The sequence below is a fragment of the Scylla paramamosain genome, chromosome 16 (assembly GCF_035594125.1).
Source record: "Scylla paramamosain isolate STU-SP2022 chromosome 16, ASM3559412v1, whole genome shotgun sequence".
NCBI classification, from domain to species: Eukaryota; Metazoa; Arthropoda; class Malacostraca; order Decapoda; family Portunidae; genus Scylla; species Scylla paramamosain.
Genome location: NC_087166.1, coordinates 247,804 through 274,475, shown reverse-complemented (window position 1 = coordinate 274,475; position 26,672 = coordinate 247,804). Strand labels below are relative to the sequence as shown.

The 26,672-nt window shown below is 41.2% G+C and overlaps 2 protein-coding genes across 5 annotated transcripts in view; one reads left to right on the top strand and one right to left on the bottom strand.

The window, feature by feature from the left end:
• Positions 1–6,413: 6,413 nt before the first annotated feature.
• LOC135107856 (ATP synthase subunit beta, mitochondrial) lies at positions 6,414–13,352 on the bottom strand. Its single transcript, XM_064018154.1, has 7 exons — positions 13,187–13,352; positions 11,329–11,511; positions 10,112–10,246; positions 9,248–9,409; positions 7,658–8,337; positions 7,124–7,303; positions 6,414–6,712 (listed from the first exon to the last, which is right to left on the bottom strand). The coding sequence occupies exons 1-7, from the start codon at positions 13,302–13,304 to the stop codon at positions 6,593–6,595; spliced, it is 1,578 nt and encodes a 525-aa protein (XP_063874224.1). The 5' UTR covers positions 13,305–13,352; the 3' UTR covers positions 6,414–6,592.
• Positions 13,353–18,193: 4,841 nt separating this feature from the next.
• The window catches only part of LOC135107854 (E3 ubiquitin-protein ligase UBR4-like), a 66,138-nt gene continuing 57,659 nt past the window's right edge, over positions 18,194–26,672 (top strand). For 2 of the 4 annotated variants that reach the window (XM_064018150.1, XM_064018149.1), the window contains exons 1-5: positions 18,194–18,452; positions 22,019–22,116; positions 22,936–23,299; positions 23,834–24,015; positions 25,274–25,476. In XM_064018150.1, coding sequence (XP_063874220.1) covers positions 18,334–18,452; positions 22,019–22,116; positions 22,936–23,299; positions 23,834–24,015; positions 25,274–25,476 — 966 coding nt within the window. In that variant the 5' untranslated portion in view covers positions 18,194–18,333. The remainder of the gene's footprint in view (positions 18,453–22,018; positions 22,117–22,935; positions 23,300–23,833; positions 24,016–25,273; positions 25,477–26,672) is intronic. The other 2 variants (XM_064018152.1, XM_064018151.1) reach the window with 2 other exon arrangements.

The window sequence follows — 26,672 nt, the reverse complement described above, 5'->3', positions numbered from 1 at the left end:
GGTCATATGCGCTGCAGGAAAGATAAGTAATATATAAAATTAACATTTGAAATAAAGTATACTGTTAAGATACTGAAAATGAAAACAGGAGCGCGAGGCCAAGGGCGGTGTGTGAAGAAGTTTGCGAGGTGCAGAGGGAGAGAAAGAGAGGTCATTGACAAGCGAGAGATAGTTACAGTGTTAGAAGCTGTTCTACTCACCTCCTTGACCATTCAGAGCCGAACCATGTGTTCCAGAAAAGAATGGTCTTCCAGGGATGCTCACTATCTTTCAAGGAAAATTGAGAGGAAATTGGAGGATTACGGAATACCTTGGGAGATCCAGAAAGCGATATGCTAAGATTGGCGAGCCATGCTTTCCATTCAGCCTTGAACCAATCCGCCCGGTGAAGAGGACGTGAAGAATTGAGCCAGCCTGTCCACATTGGCATCGTCCACACCAGAAATCCGCACAGGATGTAGAAAGTCACTAACCGAGGGCGGATTATCGTTGTCAGGGGCATTTTGTCGGTGGGAAAATAGTCCAAGCAAGAGATGAACACAAATCAAATGTCAATGGATTCCAAAGATTGAGAGCCACGAGTAGCCGGGCCTTCCCACGAGTAGTCATGTACCTCAAGTTTTGTCAAGTCTACCCGTATTTATTATCTGAAGCGCACCAAAGAATTCACTGGCCAAGGATGTTTATAAACTTACACACACGCACGTACACGCCCACGCTTACGCACATATTTTATGAGCGCTCTAGCGCGCGGGGGGACCGCTGAGGTGCGGTTTGCGACTATCTTCTTCCAGCCAAACTAAGGAAACAGGCGAAACTCATTGAGGACGTGATTGTGAACCGACAGACCAATACACTAAGCTGGGCCATCTGAGGGCTCCACAGGTGTGGCTGCCGCTACAATGTTACAGATGTTACGTCCACTTGCATACAGGTGACACCTGTTCTAGCGATATAAGAACATTTTTCATTCCTGTTGTCCGCGCCACGAAACAAGTAGCATAACCAGTGTGAACAGGACTCGGCGACGCTGTGTGCCTGCGTATTTCCCTACACACAATTTGAGGCTTTGATAAACTTCTGGTGTTGCTCGTGTCTTACTAGTGATGGAGTATCCTGAAGGTTTATCAGCTTTCATTAACAAACACATCTTATCCTGTATTGGTAAGACCTTGAACACAGTGCACCTAACTCCTTCACGTATGCACAGCGGCCCAGATGAAACGCCTTACTTAATCACCACCACAGTGGAAAGACTAATCATAGTAAGGACAGCCTTATTAACCACGCACCACGCCTACTAGAATTAGGGTCCTCTCTTCCTTCGTTGATGGCGTCAGAAGGATGCCGGCCACTGGAGCCACTGTGTATACATAGGCCAGCATATTAGTACTTTGCCGGAGCTCACAGGTGACAGCATATGTACCTGTTGGTTTGAAAACTCAAATGTTAGTAAAATTTTCATACCTATCCGATACATTCTGGGTAGAGCTGTTGCCTTCCTTTGAGCACACTGTAAGCAAGCAATCTCAAGGACTAGCCAAATACTGCTGATATAGTGAAGGACGGTTCTCTCTCTCTCTCTCCTCTCTCTCTCTCTCTCTCTCTCTCTCTCTCTCTCTCTCTCTCTCTCTCTCTCTCTCTCTCTCTCTCTCTCTCTCTCTCTCTCTCTCTCTCTCTCTCTCTCTCTCACACACACCTGAACGTAACTTTTTATCGTATTCATCATCTAGTATCTCTTACACAATCCACCTCATCGTCACATCACCAGTCACCACCACCACCACCACCACTACCACCACCACCATCACCACCACCACCATCACCACCACCACCACCACACATGTCAGCCATTCTTGTTTCCATCGCCACCACCGCCACTGCTAGGTATTCCATCTCCCATCACCATCACTACTGTAACTGCGATATTTCCACCACCAGTCCTCACCAGCACCACCACTACCACTCACCATCACCACCAGGGCCCATTTCACAGTCGTTTAGTAATGCTTGCAGTCAAAAGCCTTACCAATCTTGTAACAGGTATTACCAACACTTCGATCTGATTTCATGGTCGTTGTTTTCGTGATTCCGGAAAGCCCCAACATGGTGATAATCATAAAACGAAGCGCGCCGCAACTCAGCGGTGTTCTTGAGAATAGCCGGTGAGTATGCCGTGCTGAAAGCATCACTGTTTTTTTTTCTCTCTCTCCTGTGTGTGTGTGTGTGTGTGTGTGTGTGTGTGTGTGTGTGTGTGTGTTGGCGTGATCTGTTCTTTTGTCAAAAATTGCCTCATTTTGTCTAAAGAGGCCCACGAGAGTAATCTTTTGCTCTAAGTGATCAGTGTTCCCTTTTTCTCGCGGAGCGCTCATTCTGAATGTGTCGCCGGTCATCCACTCAGCTGATTCACTGTTAACGTTTCCCACCTCTCCGGCATACTAACCCTACCAAATCAGAGGTCTTCCACTGACAGGTGGCGGGTGGGTGTGCTGCTCCCCGCGGTGGCATTCCTCAGTTAGCGGTATTTTTAGCGGTAAAATTAAAAAGAAAGCAAATCATTGACGGTGTTATAATAAATTTGGGACGCATATACTGCATTCTTAAAACAAAAGGATTTACTCGATGAAACAGGTAAGATTTGCCACAGTGAAACGGTGTTCTTGTTATAAATACCAATCTGTGTAACATTCAGCGAATGGTTTTATAAAACTCTGCTTATGGTACACAACACTGTTTACTTGTAGAATGGCGTGCAAGCATTTCTGGGTTGACTTTAATTTATGACTAGTTGTAAAATTCCTTTATGGACATCCAGATCACAAACTGATTAGCCATGCAAATAAGCCAGGTGAGTCACCCGGCACATCAATAAACCACCTACTACCTCTCTCCCTCGTTGCTGTACACATGCATTGTTAGACTGAAATATTTCTCCTCCCATTTACTTAGGTAACAAATTCCTTGTGCCCTCTGCACACATACTAGGAACATCATAGGAGCAGCAGATGAAATGAGGTACTGAAGTACTTAGGTCGTCTGCTTGTCAGTTGATGAAACACGCTCACGCCGCCTCAATTTTCTTTTTTTTTCTCATATTATTATTATAATAATACAACGTGTTGCTGTTTTTTTTTTTTTTTACATATAAAGCAGAAAGTAATACAAGAGAATAAAAATTTGTTATTTGTTACCCAAAAGCATCGGTAAGGTTCATTGGAGAGGTCCCTAGCGTTACCAGAAGTTACAGTTCCTACGTTGTAATGGGCAAAACAAATAACGCTGCAAAAAATTACTGTAAAATCAGATTTGTTGTTAGTGATGAAGACACCGCGTCTTGGTAACTATCACTGCAACACGAAGCGACGGTGAAATCACTACCACCACTATTGTATCCCTGTCGCTCACCATTACCACTACCACCACCACTTTTATTGCGGTATTTTCATCATCGTTCACCATCACCACCACTACCACTACTGTATCCCCGTCGCTCCTTATCACCACCACCACTTTTATTGTAGTATTTTCACCACCACTCACTATCACCACCTTACAGTGACTCCGCCACTACTTCTGGATCTTCGTCACAGACGTCACGCCTTGTCTCATTGCAAGACTGAAAATACAGAGGAGAGAATCATTAGTCTTTTTTTCTTTTTGAGCTGGCGCGTGACACGTCAATAAGGAATGAGTAAATCCGTATTGCCACGCATCATTTCGTGCTCACAGCTCCTTAGCCCCTCCCTTCGTAGAATCTGACAACCAGTCACAGAGCAAAGAGATAGATGGCGTGCTGTATACACAGAGATATTTCGAATTATGTTTACAGTTCTGCTTAACGTTCTACATATCTTAAAACTGTATTTTAGTTTGGACTTCCCACAAAACTTAAGCACAGAAGTAGGTACATTATTAAATGTTACAGTACAAAACAGTCATATTTTACACTTCTTAAGGGAGGAGGTGAGAAGAAACACAGGCGTCGGGAAGCGAGTTTATTCTTCACCTCCCAACACCTGTGTTTTTTTTTCTCACCTCCTCCTCCAACTTGTTTGAATGTCCGAACATTTACACTTCTTAATTTGAGTTAGTAGTGCAATGGGGTAAAAACAAGAAATTCATGTACCTTCGATTTTGCAAGTATTTAAGTGCATGATTTAGGTCTTTTTTCTTACAAACAAATAAGATACCGTGTACAACCTTGAGGCCGCGGGACGGCAGCGCTGACACTCAGCGACGTTAGTCCCTTCGATCGAATGCTAGATCGGCAGGTTCTCAAAATACTCTTCCCACCTCATCTTGCCTATCTAACATCCTACCATCCTCTGCTTTCACCTGCTCTGCACTACTAGATGGCCCTCTTCTAATTCTCTTACCTCTTAACAGAACATTTTATTTATTCTCTTGAACACTCCCTTAACTTCCTCCCCACTTTTTTTTTTTTTTGTGTGTGTGTGTAGGAAGGACACTGGCCAAGGGCAACAAAAATCTAATAAAAAAAATGCCCACTTAAATGCCAGTCCCATAAAAGGGTCAAAGCAGTGGTCAAAAATTGATGAATAAGTGTCTTGAAACCTCCCTCTTGAAGGAATTCAAGTCATAGGAAGGCGGAAATACAGAAGCAGGCAGGGAGTTCCAGAGTTTACCAGAGAAAGGGATGAATAATTGAGAATACTGGTTAACTCTTGGGTTGGAGAGGTGGACAGAATAGGGGTGAGAGAAAGAAGAAAGTCTTGTGCAGCGAGGTCGCGGGAGGAGGGGAGGCATGCAGTTAGCAAGATCAGAAGAGCAGTTAGCATGAAAATAGCGGTAGAAGACTGCTAGATATGCAATATTGCGGCGCTGAGAGAGAGGCTGAAGACAGTCAGTTAGAGGAGAGGAGTTGATGAGACGAAAAGCTTTTGATTCCACCCTGTCTAGAAGAGCAGTATGAGTGGAACACCCCCAGACATGTGAAGCATACTCCATACATGGACGGATAAGGCCCTTGTACAGAGTTAGCAGCTGGGGGGGTGAGAAAAACTGGCGGAGACGTCTCAGAACGCCTAACTTCATAGAAGTTGTTTTAGCTAGAGATGAGATGTGAAGTTTCCAGTTCAGATTATAAGTAAAGGACAGACCGAGGATGTTCAGTGTAGAAGAGGGGGACAGTTGAGTGTCACTGAAGAAGAGGGGATAGTTGTCTGGAAGGTTGTGTCGAGTTGATAGATGGAGGAATTGAATTTTTGAGGCATTGAACAATACCAAATTTGCTCTGCCCCAATCTTAAGTTTTTTAAAGATCAGAGAGAGGAAATGAGGATAGAGAAAGTAGGAGGGAACAGAAAAGGGGCTACTGTCAGTTGCCTCAGACACCTGAGTTTCAGTGAGGAAAAGAAGATGAGGTTTAGAAGAGGAGAGGTGGTGTTCTACAGATTGAAAATTAGATCTTAGACCGCGAATGTTGCAGAAGTTAATGAAGAAAAGTTGAGGGGGGTGTCAAGACACTTAGGGTCGTCGACAGAAAGGCAGTCCGACCTGGGGACATTTATGGTCCCCTCCCTAGATGGGGACTCCGAGGCTGGTGTAGGAGTCGCCATTGATGATTTTAAAATTTTTGAGTGAAGGGTGTGTGTGTTATTAGGTGCTTGTAGTTTTGTGTGGAGGAAGAGAGTTATCTTTAGAGGGCAGGCTGTGACTGCCCCTTTGTGTTGTGAGACACAAAGGGAAACGTTCAGTGACGTCACAGCTGGGTTTAATGATAAGTTCACAGCACCCCCTGAACAGTGCTTTAGACCTCACTGGGAGTAATTATCGTTTCGGTAGGTGTCTACTGCCTCCTGATAATTTTTTTTTTTTTTTTTTTTTATCACCCTTCCCTTTAGCATCATGCATATCTCTTTTCACTTGTTTTCAGCCTTCCTCATACTTCTCATGACATTCCATCCTTTTGTAACTGCCTCAAATGCTGCCTTTATTTTCTCTCTGCATTCTTCTTAACGCCTTTACATCACCATTCAATTCCATCTCACTCCACCTCTGCACTCTTCACTGCTGATTTCTTGAAATTATTCCACTCTGCCTCAGCTTCACCCTTCTACTTGTTCACTTCAATCTGTTCCTTATCCAGCATAACCAGAAACTCAACTGCTTTTCTTTCATCCAGTCCCCTCACTTTCAGAACGTTCGCTCTACTGTGCCTCACCATACTCCCCCTCTGTCTCAGTTTACAGTCAACTAGGAAGTGATCTGACATAGCTCTCCCTGTAAGAACATCATTTAGTTACATAGGACAGACATAAATAACACCTAACATATCACACATCCCACACACACATACTAGCAATATCTGCTAACCACTCACCCACAATTTACATTCAGCAACCAGCCCATCTTTCTGCACACAATTAGAAAGAGGCACAAAATTTAACACTCGTTACTTTTAGATTTATTTATATAAATTTACATTTTCACTTGAATCTATACAACACCATTGTATCCCTCAATAGGATACCCATGTTTTGCCATAGTCTTAAAACTTCTCTGAGCTTAGTACTCTACACAGAGAATGATTATTGGAACGTCATATCTGTACATAAATGCTGGATTCCTTTTTAGCTTCCTTGGGCTGCCAGTTGTTCTGCCTTTTCTATCACATCCTGAATGTCACCCTGCATGTAGAAGGCAGCCTCAGGAAGGTGATCATACTTGCCAGCCAGAATCTCCTTGAAGCTCTGTGAAATGAAATGCCTTGTGACTTCCTGTGCATTGAAAAACACAAGTTGAAAGAATGCCTATAAGAATCAAGAGATACTTGAATGAAAATTTACTTAATATTATCTCTCTCTCTCTCTCTCTCTCTCTCTCTCTCTCTCTCTCTCTCTCTCTCTCTCTCTCTCTCTCTCTCTCTCTCTTCCATACTATCACACTTGTCTACCTTTCTTGCAGTTAACTGGTTTAACCATTCTTCTTACTTTCCTCTCCTATCCCATAACATATACAATCACCACAAAGTGACCAAAGAATTCTCAACATGAGCATTGTATTGCATTAACTAATAACCTTTCTTTCCCCTCTCCCAGTCTGAAAAGTGGCCTGGGGGAAAATAGATTAATTTAAAAAATAAATATATAGTAAACACTTACAGAAATAGTCTTTTCCAGAGAAACAAACTTCCCGGAATAGCCAGTGAAGACCTCAGCCACCTGGAAAGGCTGGGAGAGGAACTTCTGGATTTTACGAGCACGAGCCACAGTCAGCTTGTCCTCCTCAGACAATTCATCCATACCCAGGATGGCAATGATATCTTGCAGTGACTTGTGGTCCTGCAATCAAAAAGAATACTTAAATTCATGAAAGTTAGTTATATGGATGCATCAACATAGGTTTCAGTGTATCAGGTGAGTAAAATACCTAGTATACTCATGAAACTTTTCAAGTAGCTAGGCTAATATCATATAAGCAAATATTGTACAAGGAATGGTTTTAGGAGTAATGAAGGATGACACTTATAAATGTATGAGTTACTTTTAAGTGTGTATAAGTGGGACAATAGATGCTAATTCTAGAGTAACTGCTAACATGCTCAAAGCCTTTTGTTTGCTAGAATGTTCAAGGGACTAAAAGGGTTTCAAATATTCTGAATTCAAAGTAAGAACATTTCATCAATGTTAAGTTACCTGAAGAATCTTCTGGACAGCACGGGCAACATTGTAGTGCTCATGCCCAATGATGTTGGGGTCCATGATACGGGAGATGGAGTCAAGAGGATCCACAGCAGGGTAGATGCCCAATTCAGCAATGCCTCGGGAAAGTACAGTGGTGGCATCCAAGTGAGCGAAGGTGGTGGCTGGAGCAGGATCAGTCAAGTCATCAGCAGGCACATAAATAGCTTGCACAGAGGTAATGGAACCCTTCTTGGTTGTGGTAATACGTTCCTGCATGCTACCCATGTCAGTAGCCAGAGTAGGTTGGTAACCTACAGCAGATGGAATACGACCCAGCAGGGCAGACACCTCAGAGCCAGCCTGGGTGAAGCGGAAGATGTTGTCAATGAAAAGCAGCACGTCTTGTCCCTCCTGGTCACGGAAGTATTCAGCAACAGTCAGTCCAGTCAGAGCCACACGAGCACGGGCACCTGGGGGCTCATTCATCTGGCCGTACACCAGAGATACCTTGGAGGTGTCATCCTTCAGGGAGATGACACCAGACTCAATCATTTCATGGTACAGATCATTGCCCTCACGAGTGCGCTCTCCAACACCAGCAAACACGGAGTAGCCACCATGAGCCTTGGCAACGTTGTTAATCAGTTCCATGATGAGTACAGTCTTGCCCACACCGGCACCACCAAACAGACCTGTGGTACACAAGACGTCAGGCAACACAAAGCACTCTCCCCTCAATGTTAATATAATTCAAAACAATAAACCCTTTATGGCATTACTGTTGTTTGCACAACAAAAGCACCAAGTCCCCATGTCTTGAATCTCATTACCTCAATTATTTACAATTCTTGCATAACAGGTTATAAGTCAATAATAGCATCTGTAATGAAATTTGAAGATTTAACTAAATTTACCCTTCAAAGTCTCATCAACCTTTGTAAACAAACACAACACACTATTGTAAGGAATTTGTGGGTTAAATGGGTTAAGATAAAGTATCAATCCATCTAAACATTGTCTATTATGGCACTGCTTCTGCCAACCAATCACCTATTTTAGTTCAAAGCCTTGGCTATGATGTAATACCATATCACTCATCTCAGGCAACCACTCCAGAGGCAAGACATGGTAACTTGTGCACAGCAGGATTATGAAGGGAGTGCCCCATATAAAAGGCTGTAACATTTAAGATTTAGTTCTAAAATGCCTTTCTTTACTTGGGCAAGACTGGAGCATGGCAATTAGTTACCCTTGCATGGACATGTGAATGATAGATACTAGTTTAGGAGAGTCAAGGGGAGGATGGTTTAGATAGAAAGTGAAACATTTTAGGTTTAGTTTTGAAATGCCCTCACTGTTAAGTGGCTAAGATACTGATGTACAGCAGTTTGTGACCTTTAGGATAGTCTCAGGCTGCACAACCCTGTCAGTATTACATAGCACAGATTTGTTCCCTTCCTAAAACTTATCTTTCCAAGGTTCTTAAGTTTGTTGTGCAATGGGATTAAAATAAAAGAGAATAAGCATTTTATGAAACTCCACACACACACACACACACACACACACTTCTATTCTTCAATTCTAAGAATGAGGTATACCTACCAATCTTTCCACCCTTTGAGTAGGGTGCAAGAAGATCCACCACCTTGATGCCTGTCACCAGGATCTCTTGCTCCACAGACATCTCAACAAAGTCAGGAGCCTCAGCATGAATGGCAGAGAAGTGCTCCGTTGGGATGGGGCCACGCTCATCAATTGGCTCACCTGTGCATTTGAGTTTCACTTTAGAAGAAAATATCTTAACTAAACAAAGAATTATTTACATGTAACATCACAGGCTAACGAGATGAATGTTGGGATACTTCTTACATGCAACATCGAGAGAGAGAGAGAGAGAGAGAGAGAGAGAGAGAGAGAGAGAGAGAGAGAGAGAGAGAGAGAGAGAGAGAGAGAGAGAGAGAGAGAGAGAGAGAGAGAGAGAGAGAGAGAGAGAGAGAGTTTAATAATACAAACACTGGTTGAGAGACGGATAATATATCACAAAAATTCTGAAGATCATAATGGAAACTAAGCCAGCAGACCTACACATGACATGCCTATGTTAATCTGTCATCACTATCCATACAACTAGTTACACATCTTTCAAAGCTCCCTTTTGAACTGAATAGCAATTGAATTACAAACTCACTCTATCCATCTACCACACTCCTTGAGAACCAATTTGTCTAAATTAAAACTATCAAGCTTGAACTTGTTACTTCCTATCCTATCCTCACTGCTAACATTTGTCCACACCACCCCCTTTTCATATCCCATAGACCACTTAAGCACCTACTGCACCACCTCAACTAAAGGCTTGAGATGCTTCACTACACTCATAAATTTCATCTTATACACAGAATAAATTCTCTTCATTTAATGATTTCCACAGGAACAGAAATGTACTGCTATTGTAATTTTAGTTACCAATGACATTGATAATGCGTCCCAGTGTTCCAGGTCCAACAGGGATGGAGATGGGGCTGCCGGTATCCTTCACAGCATGACCACGTACCAGACCCTCTGTACCATCCATAGCAATGGTACGCACAGTGTTCTCTCCTGCAATATCCATATATTTAGTAACAGTTCAAATATGTAAAACACAATTATGACAGCATTTTACAGCCTTAACTGTATAAAGTCAAACTGTTTATATATATATATATATATATATATATATATATATATATATATATATATATATATATATATATATATATATATATATATATATATATATATATATATATATATATAATTTCTTCCCATTTAATTTATTTTAGCCCATCTAGTTTAAAACCCAGATAGTGAGCGAGTACATGCTGACATTTGCTAACTATACACCTCATGCTTATATCCTCTTATCCTCTTGGTCTTTCTTAAATACCATCTGCCCACAACTTGAAAACATCTTAATGCACCTTAGTCAGCTGTTTCTTGCCTATTTTTAGGTTTCACACCTTCCATTGAAAATTTCTGTCACATCCACTTGTTTAAACCAAACAGACTTTAGATAACTTGCTCCCCTTGCTTGCATTTTAAAGACTTGCATAACCTGCCTCACTTTTGTGTGTAAATTGCTAGTCCAGCTTTTTTTCCTTATGTATTTTTATTATTATTTCTTAATATAGACTTCATTGCTTACTGATCATCCTCTTGTTCCTTTATTATCCTAACAGCTCCATGCCTTAAATGTACTTTGCTAGTACTAGATGAACAAAGGTACCTAGAGTATGCCTTTTTTTTTTCTTTTTCTTTTTTTCAATTATAATGCTAGTTCAAACAATGATGAGGCACTCTCAGCCTATCCAGTCAGAGATGTGGGCAATGATAAATAATGTGATAACACTTAATTGTAATGATTGAGATTAAGGAACAATGTTAGAAAAATCAAAAACATTCACTTTCTAAAGATTGTTCATCACAAATAACACATAGTTATGGGAATATGAGAGTAGTGGCATCGTAATTAAAACAACTATCAATGTATTTACAAAAATTTCAGAATAAAATAGTCATAAATGTAAAAAAGCCAATCATTTGAACATTCACTTAGTAATGCTTATCCTCTAGTAAGTGGGTGATAGCAAAACAGGAGGAACCTGCTTCACCAGCTGATATAGGTAAACACAAACACTTACCTAAATGCTGGGCCACCTCCAGCACCAGGCGAGGGGAGCGGTTCTCCACCTCCAGAGAGTTGAGGATTGGCGGAAGCTCTCCATCAAACTGTACGTCCACCACAGCACCAATCACAGCCACAATTCTGCCAGTGGGTGTACCAGTCTGGGTGGCAGCCTCAGCCTTGGCAGCATACTTGCGCTCTGAGGAAAAATATTCAGTCATAATTCATTCTCATAACATCTAACATTCTACAATGGCAATAATCAACTTCAGTTGGCCAGGATTTCATCACATTGAGGTCTGTCACGCAAAACCTCTTTCTCATCATATTTACATATATTATACCCCTCACTAATCAAATTAGATTCTGAACAGGTCCTACCTTCTTTTTATATGAAGAGTCAGGAACTAAACAAACCTCAAAAGAAAAGGTTCTTAGCCAATTTAGTTCCCATGTCACATTGGCACACCACTCGCAAAGGAATTTAGACAGGAAAAAGAAAATACAGCAGACATTGGCAGAAGTCAAAAGGGGTGGAGTCAACACACTGATTAACTTCTGCACTATTAACACTACCACTGGGGGAAATGAACACTAAACATACGATGTGCAATGGGAGTGTGAAAAGTGGCATCCAGCAGACAATTTCATTTGAATAGCAACTACCAGAATACAGAAAATAGTACTCCAACATAGTGGTAACTGCACAAGATCAAGAACAGCCAAAGGGTTTAAACTAAGTTTCACCTCACCCTATATACAAGTCTGTCCCAAGATCCCTAAAAACAAAAAGACCCAAATCCAAGTATGTTTTGAGTTTTATCTTTCCGATCTATTACTCCCTCTAGGAGCATCTAATAAAGGGATGGGCATGACAACAGCATCCACTTCTCTCTATGCCTACACCTTCACTCTTCACCTTAGGTTGCTGGTTATGAAGAACTGCAAATTAAGCAAAAATAATTTAGAGTTCAAGAATCAAGAGGGCATTGTGAGTGGTAACATGGTGAATTAATAGAATAGTCTCAATGTGTTTAATTTTTCAGAGAGATTTGGACATAAATGGATGAGTAAAGAACAATTAAATTCTGAAGGAAATATATTAACAATGCAATCCCCACAGAGATAATTTGGATATGAAGTCGAAGGCTTATTTTACTTCAAATATCCCTTCCTGAAGTCATCTGTAAGAATCTGAATATCTAAGTTACTCTAAAGTTTTGCTTTATTAGGTATACAAGCAGGAGTAATAACATACTATCGGAATATACTGCCAACATGTACCCCTCTTGCTTTCATCCGAGAAATGACCACTTCCGTCGGGTGGTCCTCAAATATTACGCAACGAACTTCTGACCACGAAAGAAACACTGGGATTGCAAGTCAAGTGGGCTATGGACTAACCTTTCTGGGTCTACGTACATCCTACCAGGCCTAATTTTACTACTTGCTTAAAGTAAACTGATACCACTGAAAACTGCCGGTCCCGCAATGTTATCTATTTCCTCGTGTTGCTTGTAACCGTGTGGTGTGCATCGTATCTATTGGGTACACCACACAGCCGGTTTGGAGGGTCTGGTAGTGACCAGACAACAAACCGGCAACATAACATGGCCGCCCCTATCAGCTGATATTCCATACCCACCAATACATCACCATCATTTACCATTACCTGACTACCACTCATTCAATAGATGCTTGGATGTCTCTACGAGGCCTGGGTCAAGCTAGGGACCGTTAAGGCACACAGGCACTCCTTGGGTCAAGTGATAAAAGCCGGCAGCCATATTCTCTCCCAGGTTACCGGTTCAATACCTCCCACACCCTGAAACACTCAAAATCTGCCCGTGTCTTTCACCTTCTAGTATACTTACGTGCTGGGAAGAATGCAGGGAGAGTCTTGCTGCCAACATGTTGAAGGTTGTTGGTGGCTAAGGCAGGCTTGGCCGCCTTCAGAAGAGAGGAACAAGCCCTAGACACGGCTCCCAACATGGCGGTGGTGGAGGGACTGTGGCTGAAGAGAAGGCCGGCCCTCGCTCGCCGCCGTCGGCCCCTCTCGGCCACATTCGGCTATTTCTGCCACAGGCCTCCATCACGCCAACACCACCTTTATTACTCTCTAAATAGAAGGCATAATATAACGTAGTATTGTGACTGCTACACCACTGAATACCTAATGTGTGGCTAGTCTCAAGAACTGTACAATGGAATCCGTCAAGGCGGTAAGAAACAGAATACTACGTTTGCGTGGCGAACCATTGCATTACTTGATGTCGTCTGCTCCTGCCGGCCGACCACCCTAGCTCCGGAGTGGCCAAATGCCTTTTCTCTCTGTCGCCGTGACAATAACGACAACTGCTATTTTTTAAGGCCCCAATATTCAGTTTAACTTGGGTTTTTTTATCCTGACTGAAGCCATATTGTACAAACATCACTGCAACAATCTATTAATGTTCACGAAAGTAATCCATTTATAAGTCAAAATAAGAACCAGATATGCATTCCTCATTCAGCTGTGTCCTATATTAACATTACTATCTATTAGCTATGACAATAGCTCATGATAATGTTTCTCATAAGATTGAGTATGCCAAAATCATTACATTTTCTATCATAATTTTTCATAAACCATTTTCTTTTATATAATCAAACTCTAACTATAATTATTTTATCGAAATAACTCGTATCTATTGGTATTTTTATTTCTTTACACAGATTAATGGTGTGATAATCCATTACAGATGTATCAGATCACACTCATCTTATATTTGTATTGATTGATGGATTTATTGTTGTATGAATAAGTGCAACGAAGGAGGGGGAGGGAACTTGTTATATATATATATATATATATATATATATATATATATATATATATATATATATATATATATATATATATATATATATATATATATATATAAGTTCCAAAACTTGGTTTAACTAAGCTTGTTCCCGTGATAATGTTTAAGAATCTTCCTGTTGAGGATAGATTCAAAAACTTTAGATAGGCAGGAAATTAAAGCAATAAGACGGTAGTTTGAGGGATTAGAACGGTCACCCTTTTTAGGAACAGGTTGAATGTAGGCAAACTTCCAGCAAGAAGGAAAGGTAGATGTTGACAGACAGAGCTGAAAGAGTTTCACTAGGCAAAGTGCAAGCACGGAGGCATAGTTTCGGAGAACAATAGGAGGGACCCCATCAGGTCCATAAGGGCATGGAAAACATCATTGCGAAGAATTTTAATACGTGGCATGAAGTAGTCAGAGGGTGGAGGAGAGGGAGGAACAAGCCCAGAATCGTCCAAGGTAGTGTTTTTAGCAAAGGTTTGAGCGAAGAGTTCAGCTTTAGAAATAGATGTGATAGCAGTGGTGCCATCTGGTTGAAATAGAGGAGGGAAAGAAGAAGAAGCAAAGTTATTGGAGATATTTTTGGCTAGATGCCAGAAATCACGAGGGGAGTTAGATCTTGAAAGGTTTTAACATTTTCTGTTAATGAAGGAGTTTTTGGCTAGTTGGAGAACAGACTTGGCATGGTTCCGGGCAGAAATATAAAGTGCATGAGATTCTGTTGATGGAAGGCTTAAGTACCTTTTGTGGGCCACCTGCCATGCCAGACACTATCACCTCTGTTATGCGCTCAGCACACAAAGACGGGTCTCTGACACAGAAGCAGTAGTCATTCCAAAGAAAATCAGCAAAATACCTCCTCAGGTCCCCCCAACTAACAGAGGCAAAACGCCAGAGGTACCTTCGCTTAGGGGGATCCTGAGGAGGGATTGGAGCAATAGGACAAGATAAAGATATGAGATTGTGATCGGAGGAGCCCAACGGAGAAGAAAGGGTGACAGCATAAGCAGAAGGATTAGAGGTCAGGAAAAGGTCAAGAATGTTGGGTGTATCTCCAAGACGGTCAGGAATACGAGTAGGGTGTTGCACCAATTGCTCTAGGTCATGGAGGATAGCAAAGTTGTAGGCTAGTTCACAAGGATAGTCAGTGAAGGGAGAGGAAAGCCAAAGCTGGTGGTGAACATTGAAGTCTCCAAGAATGGAGATCTCTGCGAAAGGAAAGAGGGTCAGAATGTGCTCCGCTTTAGAAGTTAAGTAGTCAAAGAATTTCATATAGTCAGAGGAGTTAGGTGAGAGGTATACAGCACAGATAAATTTAGTATGAGAGTGACTCTGTAGTCGTAGCCAGATGGTGGAAAACTCGGAAGATTCAAAAGTGTGGGCACGAGAGCACGTTAAGTCATTGCGCACATAGACGCAGCATCCAGCTTTGGATCGAAAATGAGTATAGAGAAAGTAGGAGGGAACAGAAAAGGGGCTACTTTCAGTTGCCTCAGACACCTGAGTTTCAGTGAGGAAAAGAAGATGAGGTTTAGGAGAGGAGAGGTGGTGTTCTACAGATTGAAAATTAGATCTTAGACCGCAAATGTTGCAGAAGTTAATGAAGAAAAAGTTGACGGGGATGTCAAGACACTTAGGGTCGTCGACAGAAAGGCAGTCCGACCTGGGAACATTTATGGTCCCATCCCCAGATGGGGACTCTGAGGCTGGTGTAGGAGTCGCCATGGGTGCATGGTGCATCCCATAGTGCATGATTTTTTTTTTCATTTTTTTCAAAGGATACCCAAAAATAGTGGGATACATGGAACACTATATGACGCAGCCATTGTATATAAGAGTGCTCAGTACGATTTTTTTTTTTCTAGGAAGTATCGTGTAGTAAATTTTCTAAGTATCCTTTCTGACCGTTCTTTTGCTGCTGTGGTAGACAGTTATTGTTTTCCTAAGTCTATTAACAATGGTGTATCTCAGGGTTCTGTCCTGTCACCTACTCTCTTCCTATTATTCATCAATGATCTAACTTCTTGCTGTATCCACTACTACGCCGATGCTACCACTCTGCACTTATGATATATATATATATATATATATATATATATATATATATATATATATATATATATATATATATATATATATATATATATATATATATATATATATAGGGAAGTTCCACTCACAGTGCTCTTTTGAACCGGGTGGAATCAAAAGCATTTTACCTTATTAACCTCTCTCTCTCTCTCTCTCTCTCTCTCTCTCTCTCTCTCTCTCTCTCTCTCTCTCTCTCTCTCTCTCTCTCTGGGCCGGTGTCACTCTTACATAAAAAAAAAAGACTATAAACAAAACATAATTCGCTTATAGACTTCTTCCAGGAGGAATACATGCGATGGGAAAATTTGACAAGACTATAGAGATCCCTTATATCCAACGGTAAACAGGACTCGAGCTCTCTCGCCAGTCTTCAGTCGCGGTAGCTTAATTCCTAGGATAAGAAATTATTTTCATCATCATACAGCCTCGTAGGACGGATTAAAAGGACTGTTCTTTTTTATCTATCCTATCATACTCTGTGTCACTCTAAAATCATAAATACATCTTGTTTTCTTTATTTATTTACTTTTGCAGTTACCCGTGGTCATTGCAAGCGAAGTCTCAGGAGATCGAAAAATTTGTTCTACATTTCGTATTTCAGTCTTGTTCTGTTGGTGGAATGCGCAATGCACATCCCCCTCCACGACCCTCGAGATACCAGTGTATGTGTGTGTGTGTGTGTGTGTGTGTGTGTGTTAAAGGGTCGCTTATGACTATGAGTGACAGAGCGATGAGAAAGTACGAACAGTGTAACTACCCGTCGCATGTATGATCTGCTGTTTCTTTCTTACTAATCTCTCTCTCTCTCTCTCTCTCTCTCTCTCTCTCTCTCTCTCTCTCTCTCTCTGTGTGTGTGTGTGTGTGTGTGTGTGTCGCCACCAGGTGACACGAAGTAAGTCGCGGAAAATTTAAAGCGTTGCGTTTTTATTTTATTTTATTTTATTTTATTTTATTCAATATTCTTACCAACCCTCTGTAACTATGATATTGATAGATATTTCACAGCAGACTCCAATTTCCTTTTCCAATCATTCCTCTTCACACCAGAGCAGCCTTCGACACTGAAACTCGTTTGCAACAATATATAGCCGTCTGTCTCCATCCTTTGTGTCGGAAGACGTTTCTTTGTCTGCTTGGACAATATGCCTACTACCAACAGGAAGATTCACGACGGCTCAAACATCTGCATATCTGCATAATAGAGACTAGTGGAGACAGAGGACATGAACAACGTAATACAGTCGTTTTTTTATGCCATGGAGTTCTGTCATTACATATTCTACGGAATGGTTTCTCCGCCTCATTGTGGGATGGTGAATAAGGATGCACAGACCATCTTTCTCCGGTAAAAGTGTTCTCCCCTACAGTGACGATGTTCTAATAATATGTGGCCGAACATAACTCTTATATCTTTCGCGTAACATTTCCATTTGGCTTTACTCCTGTTTAGTTTTATCAACGATATGTTTCCTTCCATTCTCTCTTCTTTTCCATTCTTATTAGTATTAATTAGAAAATAAGTAAACATGAATAGAACAACATGAATTACCACTAACAACAGCAGGATTTTCTATGGTTGACGTGATTCATTCCTACACTATCGAACTCAGAGTGAGAGAGAAAAATAAACGGGGATGGGAAAGAACTGAGAAAAATCTCGGGACTCAGTAAAAAAAAAAATTCCTTACTAAAAAAAAAAAAAAATACACGGGAAAAACTGCTTTGGCAAGATGGTCTAGGGGAAATATAATAAGAATAAATGAACAATATATTAATGTGTGTGTGTGTGTGTGTGTGTGTGTGTGTGCATGACTAGCATTAAGGAAAGATAGAGCAACTTGCAAGCATGCAGAGCCCTCTAGCGGCGGCCAACGGACAGTATTGCCAAAGAGGGCGGAATAAACATATTCTCCGACATAATTATACTCCTAAAAACGAAGACTGAATTCAGACATATTCTGCACAAATTTATACGTATCATATATAGATGTGCGCAAGTTGTCATGAGACATGACATTTGGTGTCATGTAAGGCAGGGAGTCAGCTGATGGGGTGGCATCTGTTGTTGTCGAGCTGTTAACATGGCGGCGAGCAGCAGCGGCGTAGAATGGAGCCAGCTAGTGAAACCTATTTTGGCCGCTTCCTATGGCTCTGTAAATAAACAAGATCTCCCAGAACTTGTCAAAGCTATACTGAAAAGGTAAGGAGCACTCATTGTTCAAAGAATGGTATATTTCGTTATTTAATGTAATGTTATGAGACACCACCCACCTTCGCTTACCTAAGGAGAAAAAATGTCTTCTCTGAACTCTTAACTTACCTTTGAACTGGACTGTACGTGTTCATTTATATCCTGAAAGGCAATGCAAAGTAATGGCAGTGATGAACCATTGGATACAGTGAAAGGGAAGCAATATCTTGGTGTAGATATTTCTGACCAGTCACAGACGTGGCGTAGGGAGATGTTTGGGTTTTTCCAGCGATAGGTTAGTGTTACTTCTGTTGAGTTTATTTTCCACTGGATGCAGCCAAGGTGGTATTCCGGTTTTAATCAGGTTTTGTAAATTTTCAAAATTGTATTTTCTCGCGCCACATAGTACATTCATGTGTTAAAATCGTCAATGACACCTTCCTGCTCTGTCGTAAAGGCACATCTGATAAGTCCCCAATGCGTATAGCGACAAAACGTATGTGAGCAGTAGTGCGGTAGTGTGTGTGGTGATCTTAGGCAATTCAGAGAGGAAACATTTGGCTTGGCTAAAATGAGGTCATTACAAAAGCTTATAGTTATAACATGATGTAAAATTTTGTTTTCTATGTTAGGAAGTTATTATGTGCAGTTAGAGTATACAGTAGGACTATATCTTTCCCTTAATTTTAACTTTCATCCAAGCTTGGGGCACGGGTGGGAAGCCAGCATTTTGAGGTTCTCTTACCTGGTTGGCTTCCTGGAATCAAGTCAGTGTGGCCACAAGTCAGTTTGGCCTAAGTCATTCTGTCCCCAAACCCTAATCACTCCAGCCTCCATGCAATCCCCCACTCTAGTCACCCTAGTCACTCTTACCTCCATGCAACTCCCCACCCAAGTCACTCTGGCCTCCATGCAACCCTCCACCCTATTTTTTTTTTTTTTTTATGTAGGAAGGACACTGGCCAAGGGCAACAAAAATCCAGTAAAAATATATGCCTTTTATAGGACTGAAATGCCAGTCCTATAAAAGGGTCAAAGCAGTGGTCAAAAATTGATGAATAAGTGTCTTGAAACCTCCCTCTTGAAGGAATTCAAGTCATAGGAAGGTGGAAATACAGAAGCAGGCAGGGAGTTCCAGAGTTTACCAGAGAAAGGGATGAATGATTGAGAATACTGGTTAACTTTTGCGTTAGAGAGGTGGACAGAATAGGGGTGAGAGAAAGAAGAAAGTCTTGTACAGCGAGGCTGGGGAAGGAGAGGAGGCATGCAGTTAGCAAGATCAGAAGAGCAGTTAGCATGAAAATAGCGGTAGAAGATAGCTAGATATGCAACATTGTGGCGGTGAGAGAGAGGCTGAAGACAGTCAGTTAGAGGAGAGGAATTGATGAGACGAAAAGCTTTTGATTCAACTGTGTCTAGAAGAGCAGTATGAGTGGAACACCCCCAGACATGTGAAGCATACTCCATACATGGACGGATAAGGCCCTTGTACAGAGTTAGCAGCTGGGGGGATGAGAAAAACTGGCGGAGACGTCTCAGAATGCCTAACTTCATAGAAGCTGTTTTAGCTAGAGATGAGATGTGAAGTTTCCAGTTCAGATTATAAGTAAAGGACAGACCGAGGATGTTCAGTGTAGAAGAGGGGGACAGTTGAGTGTCATTGAAGAAGAGGGGATAGTTGTCTGGAAGGTTGTGTCGAGTTGATAGATGGAGGAATTGAGTTTTTGAGGCATTGAACAATACCAAGTTTGCTCTGCCCCAATCAGAAATTTTTTAAAGATCAGAGAGAGGAAATGAGGATAGAGAAAGTAGGAGGGAACAGAAAAGGGGCTACTTTCAGTTGCCTCAGACACCTGAGTTTTTTTGTGAGGAAAAGAAGATAAGGTTTAGAAGACACTTAGGGTTGTCGACAGAAAGGCAGTCCGACCTGGGGACATTTATGGCCCCCTCCCCAGATGGGGACTCCGAGGCTGGTGTAGGAGTCGCCATGATGATTTTAAAATTTTTGAGTGAAGGGTGTGTGTGTTATTAGGTGCTTGTAGTTTTGTGTGGAGGAAGAGAGTTGTCTTTAGAGGGCAGGCTGTGACTGCCCTCTTGTGTTGTGAGACACAAAGGGAAACGTTCAGTGAGGTCACAGCTGGGTTTAATGATAAGTTCACAGCACCCCCTGAACAGTGCTTGAGACCTCACTGGGAGTAATTATCGTTTCAGCAGGTGTCTACTGCCTCCTGCTGCAAGTTATTCCAGCCTCCATGCAACTCCTGACCCTAATCACTGGCCTCCATGCAACCCCCCACCTTAGTCACACTGACCTCTATGTGACTGTCCACCCTAGTCACTCTGGTCTCCATGTGACCCCACACCCTAGTCACTCCGACCTCCATGTGATCCCACACCTTAGTCACTCTGGCCTACATGTGACCCCCGACCCTAGTCACTCCAGCCTATAATGTGACCCTCCACCCTAGTCACTCCGGCCTCTATGTGACCCCCAATCCTAGTCACTCTGGCATCTATGTGATCCTCCACCCTAGTCACTCCAGCCTCTATGTGATCCTCCACCCTAGTGACTACAGCCTCCATGTGACACTCCACCCTAGTCACTCCAGCCTCCATGTGATCCTCCACCCTAGTGACTACAGCCTCCATGTGACACTCCACCCTAGTGACTACAGCCTCCATGTGACACTCCACCCTAGTCACTCTGGCCTCCATGTGACTTCAGACCCCAGTCACTCCAGCCTCCATGCAATCCTCCATCCTAGTCACTCCAGCCTCTATGTGACCCCCTACCCTAGTCACTCCAGCCTCCATGCAACCCCCAGTCACTTGCCCCTAATGGGCACCATGTTACAGTCATATAGCCAAGTTTGGGAGAGCATGAATAATTACTTAGGTAGTATTAGTAAAGTAGTTGTAATAGTAACAGTAAAAGTGGTGTAAGTGTGCTTAAAGATACAACTACCTTTGTTATCAAATCAAAGAGGAGGTCCAGTGAGGTGGGAGCAAGCTTTAAGCAATTGTTAAGTGGTCAACTCATGTTGTTCATATTTCTGCCATAAACAAAATATGTGACCCTGCAGAGATCTTTAGGTCTCTTGCTGATAGCAGGCAAGTGTGCTGTCCATCATCAGGCACACCCCAACATGAACATTCACAGTTTCTTTGTGGAGCAGCAGGACAAGAACATAAAAAGCAATGTGGGAACTGCCTGCATTTAATTGCCTATGATAGCCCTCTGCGTTGCTATTTGTCTTAACATTTTGACCCTGTACACTTGTGTGCCATGATTATCCCTGCACCATACCTAGATAAGTATGTGTACTTAAATAAATGTCCTAATAAGCAGATATGCATTCTGACCAACCCAACATGTTTTGACAAAAATTGTGGGCGATATGTTTTACTTTGAGGGATAAAATTTATGTATTCCTTATAGGGATGCAAAAATTTGAATATATTTAGTGAATAATGAAGTCTCTGGAAACCAGTTTTACATATTATTGAGATGAATTTTTTTTTGTGATACAATTTCAGACTTACTAAATGTGATCTTTGCCTTCAATCTTTTTCAGTAAGGAAGAAATTCTTCACCATGAGGAACAGTACGAGGCTTTCTATGTGTCACTGTGTGTGCTTGCAGCAGACTACCTTGCCAGTAATGCCCACCAGTGTAAGTTGTTCTCTCCTGAAGTATTTGAGAGGGATCATGTTTTGTAATTCCATGGGTATGCTGAAAACACCACACATATTGCTATCTGAGTATATAAGAACCTTAAAATTCCCATTGGAAATGTGATTTACTTGTAAGACAGCAGATTTATCATCATTTACTACTTCTTGCAGGACTAAGAGCATGAATGATGTATGAGTGTGTGGTGCTTGGCCTGGGCCACCCTGTGTGGGATTGCCAGCCCGTTACAGTACGTATATAGATAGATAGATATGCTACTTCCTGCTATAACAAAAGACCAAGAATTTTTATTGTGATACATACTGTGAATTCAGAACATGTTTCTATCATGTGTTGTATTTTGTGTTAGTGTAAGTAAAAAAGTGAAATTTTCTTTAATGATTGTATAGCTTAGCTGCGATATTAAAAACATTTTTAAATCATTGCCAGTAATAGTGAATTTAGGAATAAGAAGTACCCAGCTATTCTGGAAAGGGAAGGATTGTGTGTATCAGATTTTTTTGTAATTAAAATGAGAGCAGAGAATCTTTGTGCTGTGGCAGTATTGAAACTACTGGGATGTGACCATGGTACAATTGTTGCTGTGCAAAAAACCCAACATTGTACAAGAAATGGCTGGCATTAGGCCTGCCCTCCTCCAGATTGCTTTCAAACTTGAGTCTGACTCAGTTAGTTTGACTGCTTTCATTTTTTCTCTCTACAGTGTCATTGTTTTGTCTTCAATCTGTAATATTATTTATGGATACAATTTAGAGAAGTAAGAAGAGAAAAATGTATTCCTATTCTGTTGATTTACAGTGACTGTTGGAGGTGTGAGTCAGGCTGTAAATGCAGCTAAGGTGCTACTTCAGTATCTGGTGAGCCATGTTGGCTCTCCACCCACCAATGTCACCACTCCAGCACCCCACTCATCTCCATCCTCCTCTCCAACAACCACAACCACTGCCACCACCACTGGCACAACCCTCTCCTCATCTGGTGGTAGTGGTGCTCAGGCTGTCCCTCCACCCACATCTAGTTCACCTGCTACCACACCACCAGCCACTACCTCTTCTACACAAAGCACAACAAATGGAGCAACCTCCACCACAACCTCTTCTACTACTACTACTACCACCACCACCACTACCACCACAGGCTCATCATCTACTACTCCAGCTGAGTAAGTTTTGAAATTAAGTACTGATTTACGTGGCAATTGCATTTTCATATGTTAAGATCATGTCAAAAAAAAAAAGGAGAGAGAGAGAGAGAGAGAGAGAGAGAGAGAGAGAGAGAGAGAGAGAGAGAGAGAGAGAGAGAGAGAGAGAGAGAGATGTAATGTGTACACAAGGTTGAAAAATTTTTTATGACCTGGGCCTCACTTGCCTAGATTTACTGCTAAGCAAGTTGCAGTTTTATCCCTTGTGACAGAGAGATAGAGCTCTGTAAAACTGTATCATTATATTATTATTATTATTAGTAGTAGTAGTAGTAGTAGTAGTAGAAGTATGTGTTTTTGAAAATATATGTCTTGTAGGTAAGAATGTATAACAAGAATGATTGGTTATGTCTTGGTATGTACCATTTATATAACTTTTTACACATACTGAATTAGGAAAACTAACAAGTAAAATAATATTCTATTAATTAAATTAATCATGTATAGTAGAATGAGTATGTGTGCCGTCTCATTTGTCTGTTATTTTTGGAATAGGGGAGAAAAAGAGCGCATGGTGTGCGTCCACGACAAGCACCTGCTGGCAGGCATCAAGGCACTGTGCCGGGGATCAGGAGCTCTTCATCGTGCTGATCAGGCGGCCCTCACAGCAGCCATGAAGGCAGCCAAACTTCCTCCTCACATCAAGACTGTTGCTCCAGGTACTCCTCCTCCTACAGGTCTGTTGTAATAGTGAGAATGATCATCAGGCATCATGTCTTGAGTGTGAGAGTTTGTGTTGTGGTCTTGTGTTGTTACATTGTGAGTGTGATTGCTTGTCATCCTCCCAGTCTCGGCTATGCAGGTTTGTTTGCTTACATTTATTTACGATTCCAGATAACGTGATACTTACACGTAAGAAAAGAATATCCCTTACATATATGATCATTGCTGTAGAACAAAGGAAGTACTTTTATGGCCTTTTATTTTTGTCTTCACAATAAATATATCAGTTATGTGAATACAGTAAACTTGTGGTATGAAATCACTACTATGTAGATTATCTTCATTGCCATGACTTGAAATTTTTTTATATTTTTATTATACAAACAGTGTGGTCAGCTGTCATATCAGCATCATATTTGTTGTCTATTAAGTCAAAATCACCCTGAAAAATGAGAGTATGTGGTAGTGTTGTCAAGGCCCATACCACTGCCTATCTTCTAGCCAGTTGCTGGAATCAAGACTGGATAACTACATACAATACTAACAGTTGCTTGCAAAACCTAAACATTGTATATACATTAACCCTGTGCTGAGTAATTAGATGATCTAATCAACACGTACTGGGCCATGAAATGTAATCGCACAGGTCATATGAGTGGCTGCCTATGACAAGGAGCCAAACACCAACCACCTTGAAATTTTGTTAATAGTTTAACACTAATCAATTTCTAATTATCTTTTAATTAAAAATAAACAATAATGATATTTATAGCAATAACTGTAATCATAATTATAGTACAAAAATAAAACTTTCTTGATGAGCTATAGTTTGTTCTGATAGATCAGGACAGAACATTTCAAATAGAAGTGCCAGTTTTTGCCACTGAGATAAGAAGTAATTGGCTATGTCTACCATTTCTTCTTTGGCATATTTGATTGATCTCTATTGTGAATGATTTGCTTTTAATCCTGTACTTGTTTGTTATTTTTGTTCATCAGCTTATGGGCAGTGTCTCAATCACTATTTTCATCTTCACATCTGTTCAGTTTGTATTTGTATTGCTTTGTGCCTAAGTTTTTGTCATAATGAAAAATAAACATAGTGAGTGGTTCAGATATTTTTTTAAACATAATGATTATGTGATCTATGCTAGTTAAAGTCTGAACTTCATTTTTAGTGATTTGTCTTGATGTATCCAGTGTTATTTGTAAATATTTGCGCCAGGACTATTTTATTACTTGGAAGTAATTCAGGTTTATATGCTCTTGCAGGAGAAAAAGATTCTTCGTCTAAGGAGGTGCGCAGGGGCCGGAGTGATCCCAGTGCCATCATATTGGAACAGTTAGTTTCACCAATACATGATCTTGGAGGTTCTCGGCCACGACCACCCCATACCTCATCCACACCTGCTGCTACAGACAAAGATACAGATGGGCCACTGGCTAGTGTGTCAGACTCTGCTCTGGATATGAGGGTAAGTGTCTTAAACCAGGAAAGCACAATAGGGTAAGTGACAACAAACATGATTCATGAGTGTGGGCATTCTTGGCAGGGCCCATTGGTGTGTGGATCTAGCGTGCAGAGCACTCTGTAGGAAGTACCGTGAATCTGCTTTGGTCTCAGGATTGAAATAAGTGCTGGGTAAGGAACAGTCTCATTATGAAGGAGCAAAGGTAAACCAATATATGCTGTGGGCCTTACTATGGATACATGTGGCCACCCACCCGTGCTATGCCTAATCTCCAGGAGTGTAATACAGTGGTCCATGAGACTGTCTACTTCCACCAGGAGCAAGCAGAGCTAAGAGTGTGAATGATGTGTGGGAATGCCAGCCTGGTATGTAGGTAGATAAATAGGATTTTATTAGAATGTTTGTGGTTGTCTAAATTTACTCATTAATTTGTTGATGAATGATTGTCTACAACACATTGGAAGTGATTCTTACACAATGCTACATGTACCTTATACACCTATACCTATCAATTAAAAGCCAAAATGAAAATGGCATTGAGAAGATCATCAGCTTCAGTCTTCATTAGGGGAGAGGATCAGAGTGGGTATCAACACAAAGCATCTTGACAGCTATTTCAGTTCTTTCTATATTAATTTTTGTGATACTTGCAGCCTTACATCAAATTTTCAATTTGTGGAATATCACCTTCATTCTATTAAGCTTCACATTTTCTGTATCAAAACACAGATGTTGGAAGCTACTGACAGCAACCCTTTCTCTGTTCTCTCCTGCTTTCTCTATCCTCACTTTCAGTCTAAAGCTGGATGTTGCATCTACAACTTAACTTGCTCTTGTGTCCTCTGAATTCTCAACTTTAACTTAAGAGTTTACTCTCAAAACTAAATTAATCTGTTATGTATACATCTCACCTAATTCTTCTAATCTTAGAAAATACCTCAACTGTTTGAATTTTAAATTGGAGCACATCCTGACACTTATCTTGCAGAGATCTCCATTCTTGGATTCTTCAGTGTTCACCACCAGTTTTGGCTCTCATCTCCCTTCACTGACCATCCTGGTGAACTAACATTTAACTTTGCTATCCTTCACAACCTAGAGCAATTAGTGCAGCAACTTTGCTATCCTTCACAACCTAGAGCAATTAGTGCAGCATCCTACCTATAAACTTGACTGTCTTGCCGGACATAAAAGAGAGT

What these genes read in the sequence shown, in the direction of transcription:
- LOC135107856 (XM_064018154.1), bottom strand. Translation starts at nt 13,304, where the DNA reads ATGTTGGGAGCCGTGTCTAGGGCTTGTTCCTCTCTTCTGAAGGCGGCC. An exon ending in GGAGGTGGCCCAGCATTTAG is followed by an intron (nt 10,247 to 11,328) that starts GTAAGTGTTTGT and finishes TGGATATTGCAG; the next exon opens with GAGAGAACACTGTGCGTACC. An exon ending in ACGCATTATCAATGTCATTG is followed by an intron (nt 9,410 to 10,111) that starts GTAACTAAAATT and finishes TCAAATGCACAG; the next exon opens with GTGAGCCAATTGATGAGCGT.